At 54.6% G+C, this 19,616-nt stretch overlaps 1 protein-coding gene and 1 long non-coding RNA gene across 2 annotated transcripts in view; one reads left to right on the plus strand and one right to left on the minus strand.

Moving 5' to 3' along the window:
* LRP8 (LDL receptor related protein 8) overlaps positions 1 to 19,616 on the plus strand; it is an 89,448-nt gene that overhangs the window by 37,141 nt on the left and 32,691 nt on the right. The window contains exons 5-6 of the mRNA XM_029945827.1: positions 8,509 to 8,631; positions 16,310 to 16,438. Coding sequence (XP_029801687.1) covers positions 8,509 to 8,631; positions 16,310 to 16,438 — 252 coding nt within the window. The remainder of the gene's footprint in view (positions 1 to 8,508; positions 8,632 to 16,309; positions 16,439 to 19,616) is intronic.
* On the minus strand, positions 2,720 to 4,917 carry LOC115298670. Its single transcript, XR_003911826.1, has 2 exons — positions 4,708 to 4,917; positions 2,720 to 3,010 (listed from the first exon to the last, which is right to left on the minus strand). It is a non-coding gene; the product is annotated as an uncharacterized LOC115298670 (long non-coding RNA).

The raw sequence follows: 19,616 nt of genomic DNA on the forward strand, positions 1-19,616 counted from the left end.
CCAGCATGTTGGTGGCAGAGCCTGGCTGGAGTGGGATCTGGAGCCTTTTCTTCAGCTGCAGAGGAAGAGGCAGAGGAACTGCTTTCCTTTCCACCAGAGGGCTGCTGCTAGGAGCACAGGGCCCGGAAGGTGGGTGTCCTTGGCGGGCTCCAGGGTCTGCCCGAGGGAGGCAGAGCTGTGCACTACCAGTTCAGGTGGCCTGGCTGGGGTTAGACAGGAAAGTCCTCTGGTCCGAGGAGGCCGAGATTCCACTAGGGCCAGCACTCTACTCCCCACCTCACTGGAGGGACAGCGTGCGGCTGGGAGACAGGAAGGACTCTGGCTGGCGGCCATAGAGGGTTTCCCAGGCACGCCTCCTGCCCTCTGGAGACTTCTACTCTGAGGATGCCATGAGTTTCTTTCCACCTGTTTCCTCGGGCCCTAAAATCCCAGTGCCAAGCGAGTGACCCAAATCCAAGGTGGGACCAGCCAGAGCTTGGGGCCTGAGCTGAGTGCCACCTTATCATCTAAGCAGCACCCCTCTTGTAATGTTTGGTTCTTTTGCAGGCACCAGCCAGGGACCCCCGCGGATCCCATTCACCTCTCCCCCACCCCCATCTTCCCCTGCCCTCTACAGCTGTCACTGGCTCAATACCTCCTGTGTCCACAAATCACTGTGACAGTTAGACCCCTTTGTCGTCTGTCCCTCGGAGACGCTCATCTCCCCTGTGGCGACAGGGAGTCCCACATACCCCAGCTAGGACTTGGACCTCCCTTGGTGACGGTGGGGCCGGGGTGTCCAGCAGTGTCTGAGAGCAGCTCTGATGTGCTGGGGTTCAGAGGAGGGACTTGGCTGTGGGAAGCCCCAGGTGACCCTTTTGGAGGGGCAGCAACACCTGTGTCATAGTCAGTGACCCAGAATTTCAGCTGGAGGTGTCCTTAAAAATTTGTTCACACAAGATAACTGATGTGCCGAGTGGGAAGAGGTCACATGGCCCATCAGGGGAGTGGGGCCAGAGATATTCTCTGAGCACCCCCTTGACTCCAGAGCCTGTCGGCAGCAGGGGGCACTGAGATGAAGGAAATGACAGGTGTCAGCTGGGTGAACACCTATGCAAAGGATGTTGAGGCAAGGGCCTCGGACTGGGGGAGAGGGAGCTAGGGTTCAAGTTTGGCTGGGAAGTCTTGCTCAAGCCCCTTTCCTTATCTGCTGCTCCCTCTCCATCCTCACCTAGTGGACAACATGTCCCTGCAAGAACCCCCAGCTGAGGGGAGTATGGAGACCCCATCTCTTCATTTTAAAACAAGGTAGTGCGGGCAGCTCATGAGCCACATCTGTGTCCCTGGCCACAGCTGACCACGGGATACTGCACTGATCCCCACCTCCGCCCCTAGCCATCCCTTGGCTGCCTGTCATGCCAGGGAATCACCTCCTCCAGGAAGACCTCTCTGTGGCTGCCTCTCATCCAGTCTCCCTCCAACCTCATTTACATACCTTGATTTTTGGTTTTGATTTGTCTTATGACCTGGACTGGTTAAAAAATGGGCAGCCTCTTAGTGTAGTGGATTGGAAGAGGAAGAGAGAACCTGGAAAATTTTAAGGGAAACTGCCCAATTTAAAAGAAAAGATACCCTCACCAAAGAGCGATCCTCTGAGGCTCACTGCTTCATTCTCTCATTTCTTCCCTCAAACCCTTCACATGTCTCCACCCCCCCCCAGCACCTGCTGCTGTTTCATTTCATCTCCCTCCCCAGGTGGGATGAGAGGTGGGGAGGAAGGAAGCACACTCAGATGTCACCTGCTGATGGATGGTAGTGGCCTGAGGCCCTGGAGCCTGCTGGGCAGCACAAAGCTGGGAGCCAAGCCCTGCCCACCACACTTGGTGGGTGTTGGGACACTGTGGGGACCATTTGCCTTTCCAGCACCACCTAGAGCCATGAGTCTACTTGTCAGTGTGTGGACGCTTGGACTGAGAGACACAGTGCCTTGCAAGGATGGAATCGGAGGCCATCCACAGCTTATGGACCTAGTGACTCATGGCGTAACTGTCCTGGAGTCCCATCATGGGGCTGAGCATGAGCAGATCACAGTGTGCTGTCTTAGAACCTTGGCTCCTAGAGAGTTACAATCTTAAGTCCATGGAAACTGTTCTAAATGTTAGATTAGACCATGGGATCTTTATTTTTTTTTAAGATTTTATTTTTAAGCAATCTCTACATCCAACACAGGCCTCAAACTTAATATCCCGTGATCAAGAATCATGCTCCATAGACTGAGACAGCCAGGCACCCGGGACCCATGGGAATCTTTAAACAGAGGGTTCCTAGGAACATCTCACGTCTGGGGAGGGGTTAGGGTTTGAACCCAGTGCTGCTGGGGATGGGCTATGAGCCCAGGGTTTTGTGACCCCACCAGGGCTTGTTTCAGGGGGTGATGGGGAAACAGCCTGTGGCGTCTCCCCTCAACCTCTTTTCAATAAGCACCGCACCTCCATTTTTGTCTGTTTTATATATTGGGATTTCACTTAGTAAAAGGGTTCCTCTGCCTCAAAATAGTTTTCCAGGCCCTGCAGCTCTGTGCCAGGACTCGCCACAGCCTGAGAGGGTGGCTCTGGCCAGCGGGTGACCGGGCAGGCAGACAGGGGCCTCCCGGGAGGGGGTGCAGGTTGCTCTGGGCCACCGGCTCCTCCCCTTCTCACTCCTGCTGTGTTGTTGCTGCAGCCCAAGAACACTCCCGGTCTGTCGTCCCATTGACTGGGGTGACAGTTTAATAGTAGCTTCCTGGGCTGTCATTTAAATCTGCCTGCCAGGTTAGTAGGCCAGGGGCGGGCTGGCACGCCCCCTGCCCCCACCCGGATCTTCGTTCTGCTGGCAGCGGTTGTCTTGGCAATGCTGGGGCCTGGCGAGCTCCACAGTAGGGTAACTGTGGGGGGAGCAGCCCTTTCATCTCCCCGACCCGGGTACAAGGGGCCCAGCTGCCTTAGGGCTGGGCTGCAGGGCCGGAGCCAAGCCATCCGGTGCTGGTCCAGGCCTGGGAGAGGAAATGGAGACAGATCAGTCCCTTCTGTGCCTGGGAGGGGAAGAGACCTAACCAGGTGCCTCAAGTCATGTTGAGCTGGAATCCACCTTGCCTGTGGGTCTCTGTTCTGCCCTCAGAGAGTATTCCCTGGGGCCCACAGCCTGTCAGCAGAAGCCTGAGGGCCCGCATCTCTGACATCTCTCTCATCAACCTGCCCCATGTGGCCTGTTCCCGGTCCCCCCTTTCCTGCTCTTGTCTGCACAGGTCCCTGCTCTGAGGACTGGCGTCTCCCTGTAGCTTCGGCCGAGTGCTCTGTGAATACCTGCTCCTTTTTTTTATGGGTTGGTAGAGCTGGCCCAGAGACAGAAGACTGGGTACCAGCTTCTGCTGTGTGACCATAGGCCAGTCCTCCCCCTCTCTGGGCCTCATCTTATCTGCAGGATGAGGGACTTGCACTGCAGCAGACCCTATGTGCTCAGGTGTCGTTTATTGGCCCACTTGTTTCTTGGGACGTTAATAGAAAATGGCACCTGAAAAGGAAGTTCCTTGGCTAGACAGATTTGGGAAGTACAGGAGGAAACAAAGTCAATCTGATATCTGCAGGCCTTCTCAGGACCTTCAGTAAACCAGTGTATCAACAACGGGAGAAAATAGCAAGTCTTATCGCAAACATCTGGGTGGATGGCTACCCTTGCTCTCCTGCTCTTTGCCTCTCTCCTCCTCTGCTAGGGGCCAGCCATCTGTTTAGCACTGTCTCACCAAATTCTGAAGGAAGCCCAGGCAGTTTGGAGCCATGGGTTTTGTTGGCTACGAAGCAGACCCCTGTGCTTAGCAGAGGCCGGGTGAGCTCAGGGAAAGTGAAGCCCCTGTGCTGGGCCTCTGAGGGGCAGCAAGGCCAGATGGGCCCTGGCATGGTAGAGCTCCCAGGTCCCTTGCCACTTGCCTCCTCTCCTGCCCCAAATTGCCATTCTGCCGACTCCTCCACACCCCAGCCCTGTTATCCCACTTCCTGGAATGCCCTTTGTCGCTCTCCCCACTCCCGTGGTGTGGCCGACTTCTCTTCCTTGAACATGGTCCCCTCTTTAATGCCTGGAGGGACAGGTGACCCTCCCCCTGGCTTCCTGGCCACACAGTGGGATGGAGAGCCAGAACATATCAGGGCTCATGTGCAGCCTTCCCACAGACATGTGCTGTGACTGAGTAGCCACCTCTCTCTGGGCCTTGGTTTTCTGGCTCACAGAATGGGAGAATTGTAGAGGGACCTTGAAGACCCCAGGCTCTGCTGTGACAGAGCACTGCTTGCCAAGAGGAATCCACACCAAGCAGCTCCACCTGGCAGCCCTGACCGCTCTTTGTTTTGAAGCCCCCTGTCTGCACTGGGGCTGCTGGGTGAGCGTGGGTGGGGACAGCAGTATTGTCTCAGGGAAGGAGGCCTCCGGGGGCGGAGAAGCTGGGAGGTGCTGAGTGATCATAATAATTGCACAAGATCATAGACTCTGGGTGTTGAGCAGGAGTTGGGATTCAGTCAGCACCACACCTCCATTTCCAAATGAGGAAGCAGGCCCTATGTGACTGATGGACCCAATGCCACACATGCGGCAGCTAAGGCTGCTGACTTCCCACGCCTCAAACTTGCACCTTTATGCTTTTGCATCCTTAGCCCATTTGTTTCCCACAACCTTGTGTGTTTGGCGAAGCAGGGAAATTACCTCCTAACGTAGGTGAAGAAAGCAAGGCTCAGAGAAGTTGTGTAACTTGCAAAAGGTCACACAGCCCATACGTAGCAGAGCAGAATTTGTCTGACCATGGACTGTCTGATGCTTTCCTCTGCCCGTGTTCTTGTTCTAAGTAGCAACGCTTACGTCCTTTGTCCTGGATTTCCCGTTCTCCCCAACTCTGCCCTGGGGTCAGCTCCTCCCCGCCACCCTCTGGAATCCCAAATCCTTTGTGGCAGCTCATCTGTTGCCATGGCACCAGATTATGATGTCGCAGACCCTGGATGACTATGTACAGCTCCTGGGTTGTGGAGTACAGGGACTCACAGAGGTGGGCATTGTCCAAGGGGCAGACTGGCATGGACGGAAATAAATCCCTGGAAACAGGGAGCCACAGCCTCGAGCCCAGCTGGGGAATCGCCCTGGGAGTCGGAGCCAAGGCCAGGAATTGGGGTCTGGCATGGCTTGCTCTGACAGGCTTGAAAGACTGTTCAGCCCTCATGCCTTGGCAGGGCTGATGTAGCCCCTTGACGAGGGACTGTCAGGCTCATTACACTGAATGACCCAACACTGGGATCTCCCTGGGATCCCCTGGGAGAGCCTTTTTTGCCTTTTGTCCCTGTAGCAGTGCTGCATGGGAAAGCCACCCCCAACCCCACTTGCCCAAAGAAGGAAGGAACTTGCCCAAGGTCACCCAGAGAGGACGGGGCTGTGCCAGCATTCAGTCTCAGCTCTTGTTCCAAATCTTTCCATGTGGTTACAGATGTGGCCCACTAAGGTATTCAGTCTGGCCCCCATTCTGAAAGTGGCCATGCTGCCTCAGTTTCCCCAGGTAGTCCATTAGCAGAGACAACTTGTCACAGGCCCAGCATTATTCTGGCATACACATCTGGGCACTTTCCAGGGAATACTTCATCTGTGTGCCTGATCTGCCTCATTGCCTTATCCTGTGGCCCCGGGGACCCGAGAGCTATTTATTTCACTGGTCACACTGCATTTGCTCATCTGGGGTCTTCTGAGCCTGAGGGCCTTAGGAAGAGCCTGTGGAAAGAGCCCCAGGTTTGGCAGCTGCCACAGGGAATTAAAATCCCACTTCTGCCACCCACCTCCTTCGCCTCTTTGAGTCTCAGGTTCCTCTTCTGTAAAATGGGATTAATAGCACTACCAGGATGGATGCAGGAGTCACTGGGATATTGGGTGAAAGGTGCCAGGCCAGAGACCAGGGTGGAAAATGTCCAAACTGGTCATGACAGTGAACAAAGCTGTTCTCCAAAACACTGTCAGGAGACATCTGTTCCTGGGGCTGTCACTTCCTGAGCTTGTTTGGCCTCAAGGCTGTCCTTCAGGACTGTGATGGTGATTTTGGCTGCCCTGGCCTCCTTGCCAGGCGCCTGTAGGGCATGGCACACCATGGGAGGCCAAGCTCTTTCCCAGGCTTCCAGAACACCAGGGAGGAAAGGGTCTTTGGATACTGTCTGGCTGGCTCAGGCCAGGGACGGAGCCCCTTTATCACCTTCTTCATCAAGCTTACCTTGCTCTTCTGGGTTCTGCCCGTTCTCCACCTGCACTGAGTTCCTGGGGGCAAGTTGGGCCGATTTCTCTTCTGTATGCTCAGTGCTGAGCCCGGCCCAGAGGCAAGCTCACTGAATGCCTAGCCGAAGCTGTCCTGGGATTTTTCCCCACCTAGTTTGAGGCTTTTCTTCCAAACCTGATGCTGCTGAGTGTTTTGTTTGGGGAGCCATGCTAAGGTAGAGGGGTATCTGACTGTGAAGTGAAATTGTGGCCCTGCCCCCACTCAGACGTGACCTTGAGCATGTACTTAACACTTCTGGGTCAGGATTTCCTCAGCACAGAGACTGGCACCCAGAATGTACTTGGAGAAGGTTAGAACAGGATAAAGAAGACATTAGGACATACATTTCTTCTCTTCTCTGGATGCTGAGCTTCTTGTGGAAGGGATGTTCTGGTGTTCATGTTGGAAAATGCACAGGTGCTGTGGTCTATAATTGTTCTTATTTGAGGCCGTGATGTTGGTATCTATTACCCACAACAGCTCCTTGGTGTGGGGCTCAGGAAGGGCTTCTTGGGGACCTGGGTTGGAAGGCAGAAGAGGTAGCTCTTTCTTTTTTTTTTAAAAAAATTAAATGTTCATTTATTTATTTTTGAGAGAGAGGAAGAGAGACACAGAATCGAATGCAGGCTCCAGGCTCTGAGCTGTCAGAGCAAAGCCTGATGCAGGGCTTGAATTCATGAACCATGAGATTGTGACCTGAGCCAAAGTCAGACACTTAATCGACTGAGCCACCCAGGAATCCCAGGAGAGGTGGTTCTGATCCTGCCTTGCTGTGTTTCCCTGGGCCAGCCCCTTTCCCTCTCTGGGCCTCAGACCCTGTTCCTCTACCCAACCTGTAGGGAGACTGATTGCTCTGGTTTCTTCCAGCCCTGCACAGAGGTAATCTAAAGAAAGGGTAAAGAAAATTCATCTTAGAATGCAGATGTACTGCAAAGATTCCATTGAAAGGCAGAAATATAATGGATTCAGAAGACCCAGTGTCTGTCCCCAAATCTCTGCCAGGCTGTTCAGGTCAGGGGGAGCAGTCCCATGGCCCCAGAGGCAGCCAGAGGGCCTGTGGGAGGATTTACATAATCCAAGACTGGCCATTGGGAAGAAGCTTCCCTGGGAGCAGGTGAGTCCCGGCCCTGGAGGTGTGGGAGCCACGTTACCATTCAGTTCAGTGTCCCCACTGAGATCAACCCTGGGTTGGGTCCTGTGCTGAATCCAACAGAGTCCCTACCCTGGAGGAACATCAGGCCAGTGGAGGGACAGGGAGAAAGGCAAACCATGTTCCTGCCTTCTTATCCCAGTTTTGTTACCAGCTGTGAGATCTCAGCCTGCTACATAGGCTCCCTGTGAGGGCACAGAACACCTGTGTCCTTGGCTTGTTCTAACTAAGGCTCAAACCATAAAAACAGCCTAGCTGCTGCTTCCTGCATCTTCTGTGCCAGAGTCTCTTTCCATATGCTTCATACGTTGTAGCTTGTCACTCCTCCTCAGAGCCTTTTGTTTTCTTCTTCCCGTTAAGAAAACAGAGGCTCAGAGGTTAAGGAACACCCCCAAGGTCATACAAATAGAAAGAGGCAGAGCTGGGATTCAGACCCCCATGTGGAGCCTCCCTTCTAGGCTGTCTAAGTGCCTCTTACTCTCAGGAGACTGATTTGGATCTCTTACACAGTAGATGCTCTTTTCATCACTCCAAACAGAACATACCTCATTAATCTTGTCTCAGTGTAATCATTTGCTTTTAGGATTCATTAGCAACGGCTCCCTGGTGCTTCCAGAGGGGCCTGGTTGGGGGGAGCAGGACAGGCCAATAAAGGGGCTGAGCACTGGCTAAAGGGGTTAAAGTAACTGCCATTGGTGATGGGGGAAAACTTCCTGGGGGTGATGGCAGTGGAACTGGCCTTTGGGAGAAGACAAATATGACCGGGGAATGGGCAGTCCCTTGGCGGATGGATCCTGTCGCCCTTGTTGTACCTGAACTCCTGAACTTGAAGGCAGGGCCAGGGGTCACCTGCCTCCACCTGGTGCTCAGCAGATGCCTGGGGAAGGACTGAGTACTTCTCTCCTGCCCTCTCATGGTTGGCGTGGGCACTCCATGGCCTGGTGGGGTGGTGGGAGGTCATGGGGTCCTGCTCTCAAACAGAGCACATCCTGGTCACACCAGTGCCACCTGACTGTATCTGAGAAAAGCCTCCTGGGCCCACCAGGCCCCTCACACTCTTCTTGCCCCACAGCCAAGAAGACCTGTGCGGACAGCGACTTCACCTGTGGCAATGGCCACTGCATCCCAGAGCGGTGGAAGTGTGATGGCGAGGAGGAGTGTCCTGATGGCTCCGATGAGGCCGAGACCACGTGCAGTGAGTCCTGGCCCTAGGGCTGGGGGAGGGGGCCTCACCCTGTCGTGGGGAGGGGGTTCGGCTTCCTCATCAGAGCTTCCTGGCTGGGAGGTTGGAGGCTCAAGTGAGGTGATCTGTCAGACACAACTCTGGACCCACCTTCTGCCACACCCTGAGGTGGGGGCTGGCAAAGAGCCAGGTGTATCTAAGTGCTGGTTTCTGGTAACTTGCTTACAGACCTCTTGCAGGTTGAGCCCTGCTCCTGGAGCATTAGGAGCTAGAAACAGGCCTTCTTCCCAGAAGCAGCCAGATCATATGCTCTGGGGCTCTCTGCCGCACCCCCACTAATTTCCTGGAGGTCTCTAATCCTGATTCTAGCAGTACTGGTAACAGCGGAGCCTATTACGTGTTTACTATGTGCCAGACACTGTGCTGGGCGCTTAGTGTGCACTGATTTGTCTTCTCTCCCGGGTAGCTTTATGAGGCAGTTTTGCAAACGAGGACACTGAGGTCAGAGAGGTTAAGTGACTTGCCCAAAACCACCCAGCCAGGACTTTAAGGCCCTGGCTCTTTCCTCTGCCCTGAGCCAGCTGAACCCAAGAGCCCTGGCCTCCATGGCAGGCTGGGGGGCAGCAGAGGCAGCCAGGGGTGAGGCAGAGGGCCAGAGCGAGCCCCAGGCCCGCCTCCCACACTCAGGGCTTTGTCTCTCCGAGATTTCTTTTCCAGACCCTAATCCTCAAAGCAAACTTACACCCAGCAGGTCATTCCATGACATTTGTTAAATTAAAAAGGAGATGAGAAGGGGGCGGGGAAGGACCCAGGGGTCTACACAGAGGAAAACTGAGACAAAGGTTGGGGGGAGCACATGGAGCAGGGTAGGGCTGGGGAGGACCCACGAGTCACAGGCCCCATCCTCCTTGGGGGGGTCACATCCACCCCAGAGGCAGAGGCGGGGACAATGGAGGCCTGCGTCCCATCTAGGGCTGTGGCTGATGATAACTGAGTTTCCTTGTCTCCTAGCAACAGAGCTAGCAGTCTCCCTGAGAGAGAGAGAGAGAGAAAGGGAGAGCAAGAGCAACCCAGCCCAAGACAGGACGCTCCCTGGTTTCTTGCGGGGCTGCCTCTGCCTTCCCTGGCCAGGCCTTCCACCCTATGCTTCTCTTACCTCCCACAAGCTAACCTGTTCTGGAGCTTGTCCTGAGCTTTTTCCTGAGCTGCACAAGGAACAAAGCCCAGCCACGCCCACTGTGACTCTCATCTTCAGGGCAAGCTTGGATCCCCGTTTAGAGAGAAGAAAACTGAGGCCAGGATGGGTTTGGCCACTTGCCAGAGGCTGCCTGGCTAACAAGGGGCAGAGTTGCAAAGGGCCCAGTGTGCGTGTATGGGGAGGGGGCTATGGCCACAGGGGGCTTTGCAGGGGGACTGTAGTCAGCCAGTCAGGCCATCCCAATCCACTCCAGCGGTCACCATGGATGCTGGAGGCAGCAGGGGGATGAGGGGAGCCTCATCACCATTATTATCGGGTCCATCCTGCTGCCGGAGAACAGTGCTCCCCCTTCTCCCCGTGTCTCTGTCTCCTTGTATTGATGTCCATTTTCATCTTCCCTGCCCCATCTCCAGGTCTCTCTCCACCCCTGCTCTCTTGGACTGTCTCCCTCCTCTGCCTGCCCCTCTCATTCTGCCTCTCCCCCTCCCTCTCCTCCTTGCCCCACCCCACGTTTCCCCGTCTTTCTCCCTCTAGCAGCGGCTGCCTTCCCATCCCCTGGCTGTGCAGGGGCCCTCCTGCCTCCCAGGCCCACTTTGTACCCACAGTTGAATAACTAGAGGCCCAGAGAAGTCAAGGGCTTTGCTTCCAAGACACACAGGTTATCTCTGGCTGGTCGGCCTTCTGTGATAGAAGACCGGTAGGCACGTCAGGCTCTCAGGCTTGACGGAGTGCCCGCAGGAACAGGAGTCAAGGCTGCGCCCTGGGAGTTGGGAGGCATGGCTCTCCTCTGGGCTCTCCTAGTGAGTCTGCTGTGAGATCCTGCACACTTTCCCATCCCTCTCTGGGCCCCAGTTTGTAACATCTCAGAATTCCGAAGACCATGATCTGAGATTCCTGGACTCCTAGAACCCTCTCTGTCCCAGCTGGGGCACAAGGCCCAGGATTCCGCTTCTGGTGCCAAGTTACATTGGTCAGGGTCAGGCAAGGCCTGTGGGTAGGGAGGGCTGCCTGGAGGAGGTGGGCCAGAGTGGGAATTCAAGGGACAGGCAGAACTGGGGGCAGCAGGACCTGGTAGTGGGCTTGCTCACGGCTTCCCCACCAAATGGGAACTTGGTAGCCCACCCACTGGCTCATTTAACTGGTGTTGCCATAGCAACCTCCACAGCCAACCAGGTTTACCTCCATAGCCTACCAGGTTCCTAAGGATATGTCAGCTCAAAGAGAGATTACAGGTGATAGTAAAGTAGAGTGGGTTTGGTGTGTGATATATTTGGGTCCAGATCCTGTGAGACCTCAGAGAAGTTGCCCAGTCTCCCTAAAGCTCAGTTTACTCATCTGTAAAATGGAGTGATGGCATCTGCCTTGCAGGGGTTATAAGGATGGAATGAAAAAAACGCGGCCAAGTGTCGGGGCTGGAGTAAATGGTGGTGCTACTTTTGTTACTGTATTTTGATCCCAGGCTTGCTCTCCCACATACACCAATTGAAAGTTTTAGAATTAGCAGGGGCGGCGGAGGGGGTGGGGAATGCCGCAGTGGCTCAGTCGGTTAAGTGTCTGGCTTTGGCTCAGGTCATGGTCTCACAGTTCATGGGTTCGGGCCCCGCGTCAGGCTCTGGGCTGACAGCTAGCTCAGAGCCTGGAGCCTGCCTCAGATTCTGTGTCTCCCTCTCTCTCTGACCCTCCCCTGCTCATGCTGTCTGTCTCTCAAAAAAAAAAAAAAAAAAATTAGCAGGAGGTTTGCATTGAGAGGGAAGGGGATTTGAGAGCAGGTCCCCATTCCTGTGTTCCCACTATGTCATCTGCCCCTAGCTGACTGGGGTTTCTCCGGGTTCTCCTTTCTTCTGGTTCTGGGTTTTGTATCTATCAGATACGGCCAAGAGTCACAGTAGGAAAGCCTGGTATATTTGCCTAATGAAAGTAGCCTTTTAGCTCTAATTATAGCTCACTTGATTGGGATGGCTTCTGACCCACCTTCAGGCATATGATGGGAGGGGTATAGCGTGGGGGTGGGGAGGTTGGTTCAAGGGTACAAGATGAGTGAATTGTAACTTTAGGTACTGCTTACTGAAAATGGGATTTTGTTCATCGTCTTAGAACCTTTCCAATGGAAGGGGGACCTTACTGATGAATCTTCCTATTATAGATCAGAAAATGGAGGCCGGCAGGTTTTTGGAGATCACCCAGCAAGTTGGAGGCTGACCAGCTAGAAGGACTTCACCTGAGCTAGGCGTAACTGCCTCTCCAGCATGACAGGGTGGCCCCGGGCCATGCTTCCTGGCCCCTGAGTCTCTGGTCCTCCTGAAGCTGGCCGTGCCCATCTGGAGGTCATCTGCCCCTAAGCCTCACATGACCTGACACCACAGACATTTCACTAATTAAGCAGCCACCAAACACTTTTCATTCTTTTATTCAACAGACATTTCTCTTTTTGTTAATTTGTGAACTCATAAATTAAAATGGATTGGATTTCTGGGGCAGGATTCTCTGGGAATTGATAATGCCTACAGCCACTGCACATGCAGTTTCAGGCTCTTGTCAGCTTTAGAAGGTTCCTGGCATCCTTGGGGACACTTGACAGCAAGCCAAGGCATTGCTTGGGGCACCTTCCTCAGAGAGAGGTGTTTGGGTAGGGAGCTCCATCGTGGTGGGCCATGTGGACCCTGATGGTGTGCACCCCCAGGAACAAGACCAGGGCCCTCTCAGCCCTTTGCATTTGCCTGTCATTAAATCAAACAGGGGCAACTCGTTTCTGAATTTGTTCCAGGATCTAAGTGTAGAGATTTCCATGTTTCCTCATTTAAACCATCTACCAACTCTAGGAGACTATGTTACCCCGTTTTCAGAAGGAACCTTGGGACAGAGAGGTTAGGTGACTTGTGGAAGGACCTTCATGTGAATGGGTGGGTTTGGGCCTAGGTGTGCATGACTCCAGAACTCATTCATGCTCTTTGTCCTGCATTGTGCTGCCTGGGGGGAGCCTCTGACTTCACTGTCCTGAAAGTGGATGATAGGCAGCCATGTTGCGGTCCCTATCGGAGGAAAGGCCCCATGAGCCTCTGTCCTCTGGTGATCCCTCTCTAGCCCAGAGGTGCTGGTGGGAACCAACGGGGCCTGCTTCTCTCAGGGGCAGCGGTTAAGTGCAGTAAGTTAAGCAGTGTGTCTGGAGGTAAGAGACCTGGGCTGGAAGTCCATCTCTGTCCCTCTTCACAAGACTCTCAACAAACAGCGTACCCTCTCCGGGCTCTGCTCTCCTGTCTATAAAACGGAGGTGGTAAGAGCACACCCCTCATAAGGAGATACTGCACATCAGCCTGGACCAGCATCCCAGGGCTAGACAGTGAGGAGGCCTGATCCAGGAGCCTGGAAGGGGAGGTTTGCCTGCTAGCTTTGGGGAAGAGCTGTATTACAACAGAGAAGCTGAGGTTCTAGGAGAGAGAGGGCGTTGGAATACCTGATATTCAGTAGCCTAGGCGGGTCCCTTCCCCTCACTGGGTCTCTGTCTCCTGTCATGATAGTGGGTGCTTCCCGACGTGACCTCTTTGGTCCTAGCATTCCAGGACGGTGCCTTGGTTCTTGGAGGGTACGAGGGCTGGTGTCAGGCACTGCTGAATCTTCCAGAGCCTATAATTAGAGCTGTCTATTTAAGGACACAGCAAATGTCTTATTAATTATAAAGAAAGGAAGCAGACGGATTGTTTAATCATTGTCCTTGCTGAAAGGTTATGCAATTAACTATATAAATATTCATTAAAAGTTCAAGCTGCTGCCTGCTGCACTGGGGTATACAGAACCAGGCCTCAAGAGGTAGGGAAGACAGTCAAGGGTCATTTCAGTCACCTGGGCTTTTGGGTTTGGTGCCGGCTCAGGCTACTTCTCTATCCACGGGGGCATTCAGGCCTTGATGGAAATGGCAGGATCAGTCAGAAGCACCTGGCCTCAGCCTCTCACCTGCTGTGTGTCTTTGGGCCAGTCCTGTGGTGTCTCTGAGCCTGTTTCCTCATCTGTAAAATAGAGTGCTTACCTGAAGACCTGCTTCCCTGCTCTACCCCAGGGGTGCTGCTCTGAAGATCTTTGTGAATGGAACCCCAGGAGCTGACACTTCTATCCCACAGAGTCTGCTCACCTGGGAAGGGGAGAGTGGAATGGGAAAATCAAGTAGCCTGGCACCCCGGGGGTGCTCAGTAAATATGGCTTCCTTCCAGCTCCGCTGTGAAGTTGTTTCCTGAGGCCTGTCTCCGGGAGATGCGGTCACCTCTTCCCTCTGTCTCCTTGCTCTCTCGGGAGCTTGCACGCATACAGAATCCACTGTTAGGGGAGTGGATTTAATACAGATGAGATCTCCTGTATCTTTTAGACTTGCAGAAGGTTAACCCAGTGGTTCTCAAAGGGGCTGCATGGGGTTGAGGGCAGTTACTGAAACGCAGATTCCTGGGCTCTGCTCCCAAAGTCTGGATTTAGGCTAAGATGAGTCAGGCCCAGGAACCTGCATTTCCAACAGCCCCCACACCCCGCCCTACAGTCAGGAGTCTGGGGAACACTGGTCAGCTTCAGCTCCCTCTTTTGGTTACAGGGGTTCTGCAGTGCAGGGGTGATAGAGGTGCTCCGGAAGGGCCCCACCTCCCTGCTGCCAGACCTCCTCCACCACTCTACACTACGGCCCCAAGGCAACCTTTGTAAAATGTCATTCCCCCCCCATGTTTATTTATTTTTGAGAGAGAGAGAGAGAGAGAGAGAGAGAGAGAGAGACAGAATCTGAAGCAGGCTCCGGGCTCTGAGCTGGGCTCGAACCCATGGACCGCGAGATCGTTACTTGAGCCGAAGTCAGGCGCCTAACTGACTGAGCCACCCAGACGCCCCACAAGGCAGTCTTTGTAAAAGATCTCAGTGTCAGCACTCTCTAGGGCTCTATGCAACAGTTATTTGGGAAGTGGAATTTCTATAAAATGAATCCTATCAATCCTGTATTCCCAGCAGGATGCCTCATATTTCATGAAATGTATTCCTAGGGATAACTCCAGGGTCCAAAGTACTCCTTTCCCTTGGTATCGTAGTGTCTGGGGGCCCTTTCTCAAGTACCTGCCCCCCGCCCCACCTTATCTGCCCTTTTCTCCATCTCTTGGGCCATCTCATCCCTGCTATGGAATCCAGAGACAGAGAACCTGGTCTGAGATGAGAGAACAAAATTGAGGGGGAGGCAAGAGTGACCTCTCCCTGCAGGTGCAGTGGACTGTGCCAAGGGCCTGGCATCGGACACAGCTGACTTCGAGTCCTCGCTCAGTTCTTACCAGCTGTGTGACTAGAACCCAGTGCTTACCACCATGTCTGGGACACGGCAGTGCCCAACAGATACTCGCCGAGTGAATAAACGAGTGCTCATCTGTTCGTTGGGAGAAGAGTAGATAATCCTAAGTGAGCACTGGGCCGGCCATGCTTCTAAGTGCCTTCCAGACATTTGGGAGTCATAACAATCCTATGGTCTAGGGAATAGTATCCTCCCCAATCTATTGGTACTGAGGTGAGGACTATTGACTGAGGTCACACAGCCAGTGAGTGACTGAATTCAAGCCAGGTTCCAGAGCCCATGCACTTGACCTCTGAGCTGGAGGCCTCAACATAATCCTCACCCTGCTGGGGTTTTGTGAAGATGAAATGAGTGTCCAGCTCTGTGCCTGGTACATCCTCGAGACGACTGAGTTTTCACCCCGGAGGCTAGGAGGGAGCCAGCCACAGAGGTCTGAAATGCGTCTGCCACAGCTGGGTGTGTCACGTGGCTCATCCTGGGACCCTCGGGATGAGAGCTGTCCCCAGCCCTGATCAGGGTTCTCATTCTTTCTTCCAAATTGAGAATCAACCCTGGGGCTTCGGGCCCCTGATTGAGTCAGCCTCTGATTGCTGCTGCAGTAATTATAGCTGTGTGGTCCCGCTGGGCCCTGCCGCACAGCACTGCTCTCAACAGCGGGCTCAGGCACCGTGGCCGGGGGAGGGGCAGGGGGGTGGGGTGCACCAAGGGAGCTGTTGGGGCCTTGGTGAGCCCTCCAAATCCACAGGTTCAGGTCACTGATCTGGAAGCCAAACCGAGGCTGACCTAGAGTATATTTCCCCCCAGGGCACACAGGGGTGAAATGACAGAGAGGCGTGCAGGGCATGGCAGTTCCGTGTTGCTGGAGCTCAGAGGGGAGGTTTGCAGGGAGGGAGGTGGGGCTGGTGAGGCAGTCAGGGGTGGCTGGATGGAAGAGGGGCTTGAGTGCCAGGGACCAGGGGCCCGTGAAAGGGCATCAGTCAGTGAGTGGTGGGATCAGATGTAGGATTTGGAGGGTCTTAGGGGCAGACAGTGGCTGCTTCTCAGATGAAGAAACTGGGGCCTTGGGCAGGAAGGCCCTGATGGATTCCCAGGGCCTCAGGCCAGGTGACTGGAGTCAGGCAGTAGGACTGGTTGGCGCCATGCCCCGTGTCCCCTTTGCCTAAGCCACGCACGTGTGTCTGTCTCCACAGCCAAGCAGGTGTGTCCTGCAGAGAAGCTGAGCTGTGGCCCTGCCAGCCACAAGTGTGTGCCCGCCTCATGGCGCTGCGACGGGGAGAAGGACTGCGAGAGCGGAGCAGACGAGGCCGGCTGTGCCACCCGTGAGTTGGGTCAGGTCCCTGGGTCTGCAAGGTGGTTAGGCAGCCCTGGGGAGCAGCAGCCACTTCTGGGAGGGGCTTTCTCTCCAGGGCTCAGTGGGTGGAGAGCAAAGGGTAATGATCAGGACACTAGTAACGGCCAGGCACTCCGGAGAGGCATTTCCTGCTTTCATCCTCACAACCACCTCACGAGCAGCCATGATCATCCCCATTTTACGGGTGAGGAAACTGAGGCTCAGACAAGCGAGGAAAAGCGCCCAAGGCTGAGTGACGGAACTGAGGTTCAAATCCAGCTCTGGATAGCCAAGCCCAGGAGTACTTTTACCACATTTGACATCTGCTCATCCATTCCATCCGTCTGTACCAACCTCCGAGCAAGGGCAGGGCACCAGAGCCGGGATGTGGCAAGTAATGGTGACCGCCTGAGCCAGGGTGCTGGTGGTGCTGGGGGTGGGGAGGGGGAGACTCCTGAAGTGTGAAGGACGTCTAATGCTGAAATCTCAGACTGCGAGCTCGAATGTCACAGGACATGGAAGACATCCCCAGCAGCCTCAGCAGGGACAGATGGAAGTGGTCACTGGGGCAGTTCCACATCACTGAGCTTCAAACACAGGATTATCTCCTTCTCAGGGAGCAGGCCAGCAGGTCCTGGGCCAGTGGGGCTATGCTTGTTTCAATTCGATGGACACCTACTGTGTGCCAGGCCTGGAGCCAGGCTCTGGAAGGGATGAGGAGGTGACTCCTACACACCCCTCCCTCTGGGAGCTCATGATTAATAGGGGAGACAGACTGGCTGTCAATAACGAGGCTGCAGCGCTGGGCTGAGAGTGGTTTGAGGTATCGTGGGGGTTTTTGCCAGGCACTTACCCACCACTGCTTCCCTCCCCGCTCCCTCCACCAGCCTCTATATTTACATCCTATCCGTCCTCCCTGGCCCAGAGGAAATGCCAGCTCCCTGGAACCTTCTGAGTCACAGCATTCTAGACTCCAAGTCTGGAGTTCCGAGGTATATGAAGCAGGAAGCATCTGGGTATGGGGGGAGATCCTGGCTGGGGACAGCAGTTTCAAAGCCCTGGTGATGGCATTGGCTCATTTCTTCAGCTGTGACAATTCTGTGGATGAAAATGAATATCCATTTCCCTCGTTACCCACCCATAATCAGATGTTTCCCCAGCTTTAAGGGCCACCAGCCCCCATTGCACAAGGTGAGGGTGTCTCTAACTAGGGCACATGGGGATATGGGGGGGCTAGAGGTCTTACTGAGTGCCTCTGCTACAGCTCCCAACCACCTGGGCAGAGGAAGAAGAATTCTCCCTTCTCTCCTCCCTCAGAGATGCTTCCATTTGCAAGTGCTGGGAGTAGGGTCTCTGGACGCAGGTCTGAGAATATGGCCTTCAACATTGCTGCCAACTTGGAGCCTCAGGGAGAAGTCAGTATAAAGAAACACGTCCTCCCAGAACTCTAAACTTAGTGAGTCCTTCCCCGCAGACACGTGCAAGCTGAGTCTGGCAGGAAAGAAGGGAGCTAATCTAGGCATCTGCGTAATCTTGAGGGGCAGACACCACAAGGTAACGTGTGCTTATCCCACCAGTGCCCCAACATCCCAAAAGCCCAGAAGGGGGAGAAAAAAAAGCAACTGTCAGAAACTTGATAGAGCTGTCAGCAACACATGAGGAGCTGCCAACATTGTGAAACTGAAGACATCATTCTATTTTATGTCCAATAACAATGAAAAATGATATTTTTTTCTATCAGAAAATTAAAAGACTCTTGGCGCCCCCGTGTGGAGAGATCTGGTGCTGCTGCCACCACCGCATTTCCCAAGGCCATAGCCACAGCATCCATGCCCACCCCGCCCCACCCCGCCCCCATTCATGGCATGTTCATGGCCTCTGTGTAAGGAATGAAGTAGGGAGAGGTGAGGAGGTCGCTGCTCTGAAAATAGCTTACACTCCACGAAAAGAGGAGAAAACCAGAAAGCTGAGAGGGCTCAGAATAGGAGAGAAGAGCCCCAAACCTGAGTTCTGGTTCAGTGTGACCCTGGGCCAGTTGCTCCTCTCTGGGCCTCAGTTTCCCCATCTGTAAACTAGTGGTTGGGCTGGTGGTCTCCAAGGCCTTCCTAGCTTCTGAGCTTAGCAATTCACCAGAGAGGGGAAGCCCAGGGCCCCAGGCAGGGCCAGTGACCTATGCCCTTAACTACTGCACATCCCTCAGTTACTCCCCACACCCGGGCTGGTCCAGCATCCATCCGCTCCACACCACCCACTGCCGGGAGCTCTGTGCCAGGCCCTTAGGACGAAGCTGGATTATTCTCAGAACCTGTCCTTGCAGTTGTCATGAGGGAGACAGAGAAGGTCATCAGACCCAGACACCTGAGCATGCTGTGAAGGGCACCCTAAAGGAGAGCAGAGGTGGAGGGAGGCTTCCCAAATAGGGGAGCACAAAGTGTTATGAAAGAGGTGGAATTTGGGGCCCTGAACGATGAGAACTCATCATTGTGAAATAGAGACGGTGGTGGGCAAGAGGTGAGCACCCAGCAGAAGGAACTGTTTGGGCAAAGACCTGGAGGTGAGCAGGTGGGCAGATAGTCTAGTATGGCTGAAGCCATGCTGTGTTCAGGAGTGAGGTGCTGGGGTAGAGCAGTGGTTCCCTGCGGGTGTCCTTGGATGCCAGGCCAGGGGACTTAACTGGGATAGTGTGGGCACATGGAGGTGGGGAGGGGCCTTGAGCTGTGCTGTTAGGAAATAGTCCCAGACCTCATTACCTGGGAAAGGTCAGTGTCCCGTTAGGTATTTATTGAGAACATCACAAGGCCCTTCAAGACAGGCAGTGACCTGGCGCTGAAGCCCTCCTAGCCTCACCCCAGTGCTGGAGGCGGGACAGGCATTCTGGCCGCGGAGGCTCCAGGGAGGGCAAGTGTGTTGCCCAAGATCCCCCTGCATGGCCCCGGATTGGAAGCCACCTGTGCAGTCCCTGATAACACGTCCACCGCCGTGCCCCGGAGAGCGCATGCGGCCCGTGGGCAAGGGTCAGGGCCCCCGCAGCGGGCCCGACCCGGCTCTCTGTCCCGCGCAGTGTGCGCCCCGCACGAGTTCCAGTGCAGCAACCGCTCCTGCCTGGCCGCCGTGTTCGTGTGCGACGGCGACGACGACTGCGGCGACGGCAGCGACGAACGCGGCTG

This window comes from Suricata suricatta, chromosome 8 (assembly GCF_006229205.1).
Source record: "Suricata suricatta isolate VVHF042 chromosome 8, meerkat_22Aug2017_6uvM2_HiC, whole genome shotgun sequence".
NCBI classification, from domain to species: Eukaryota; Metazoa; Chordata; class Mammalia; order Carnivora; family Herpestidae; genus Suricata; species Suricata suricatta.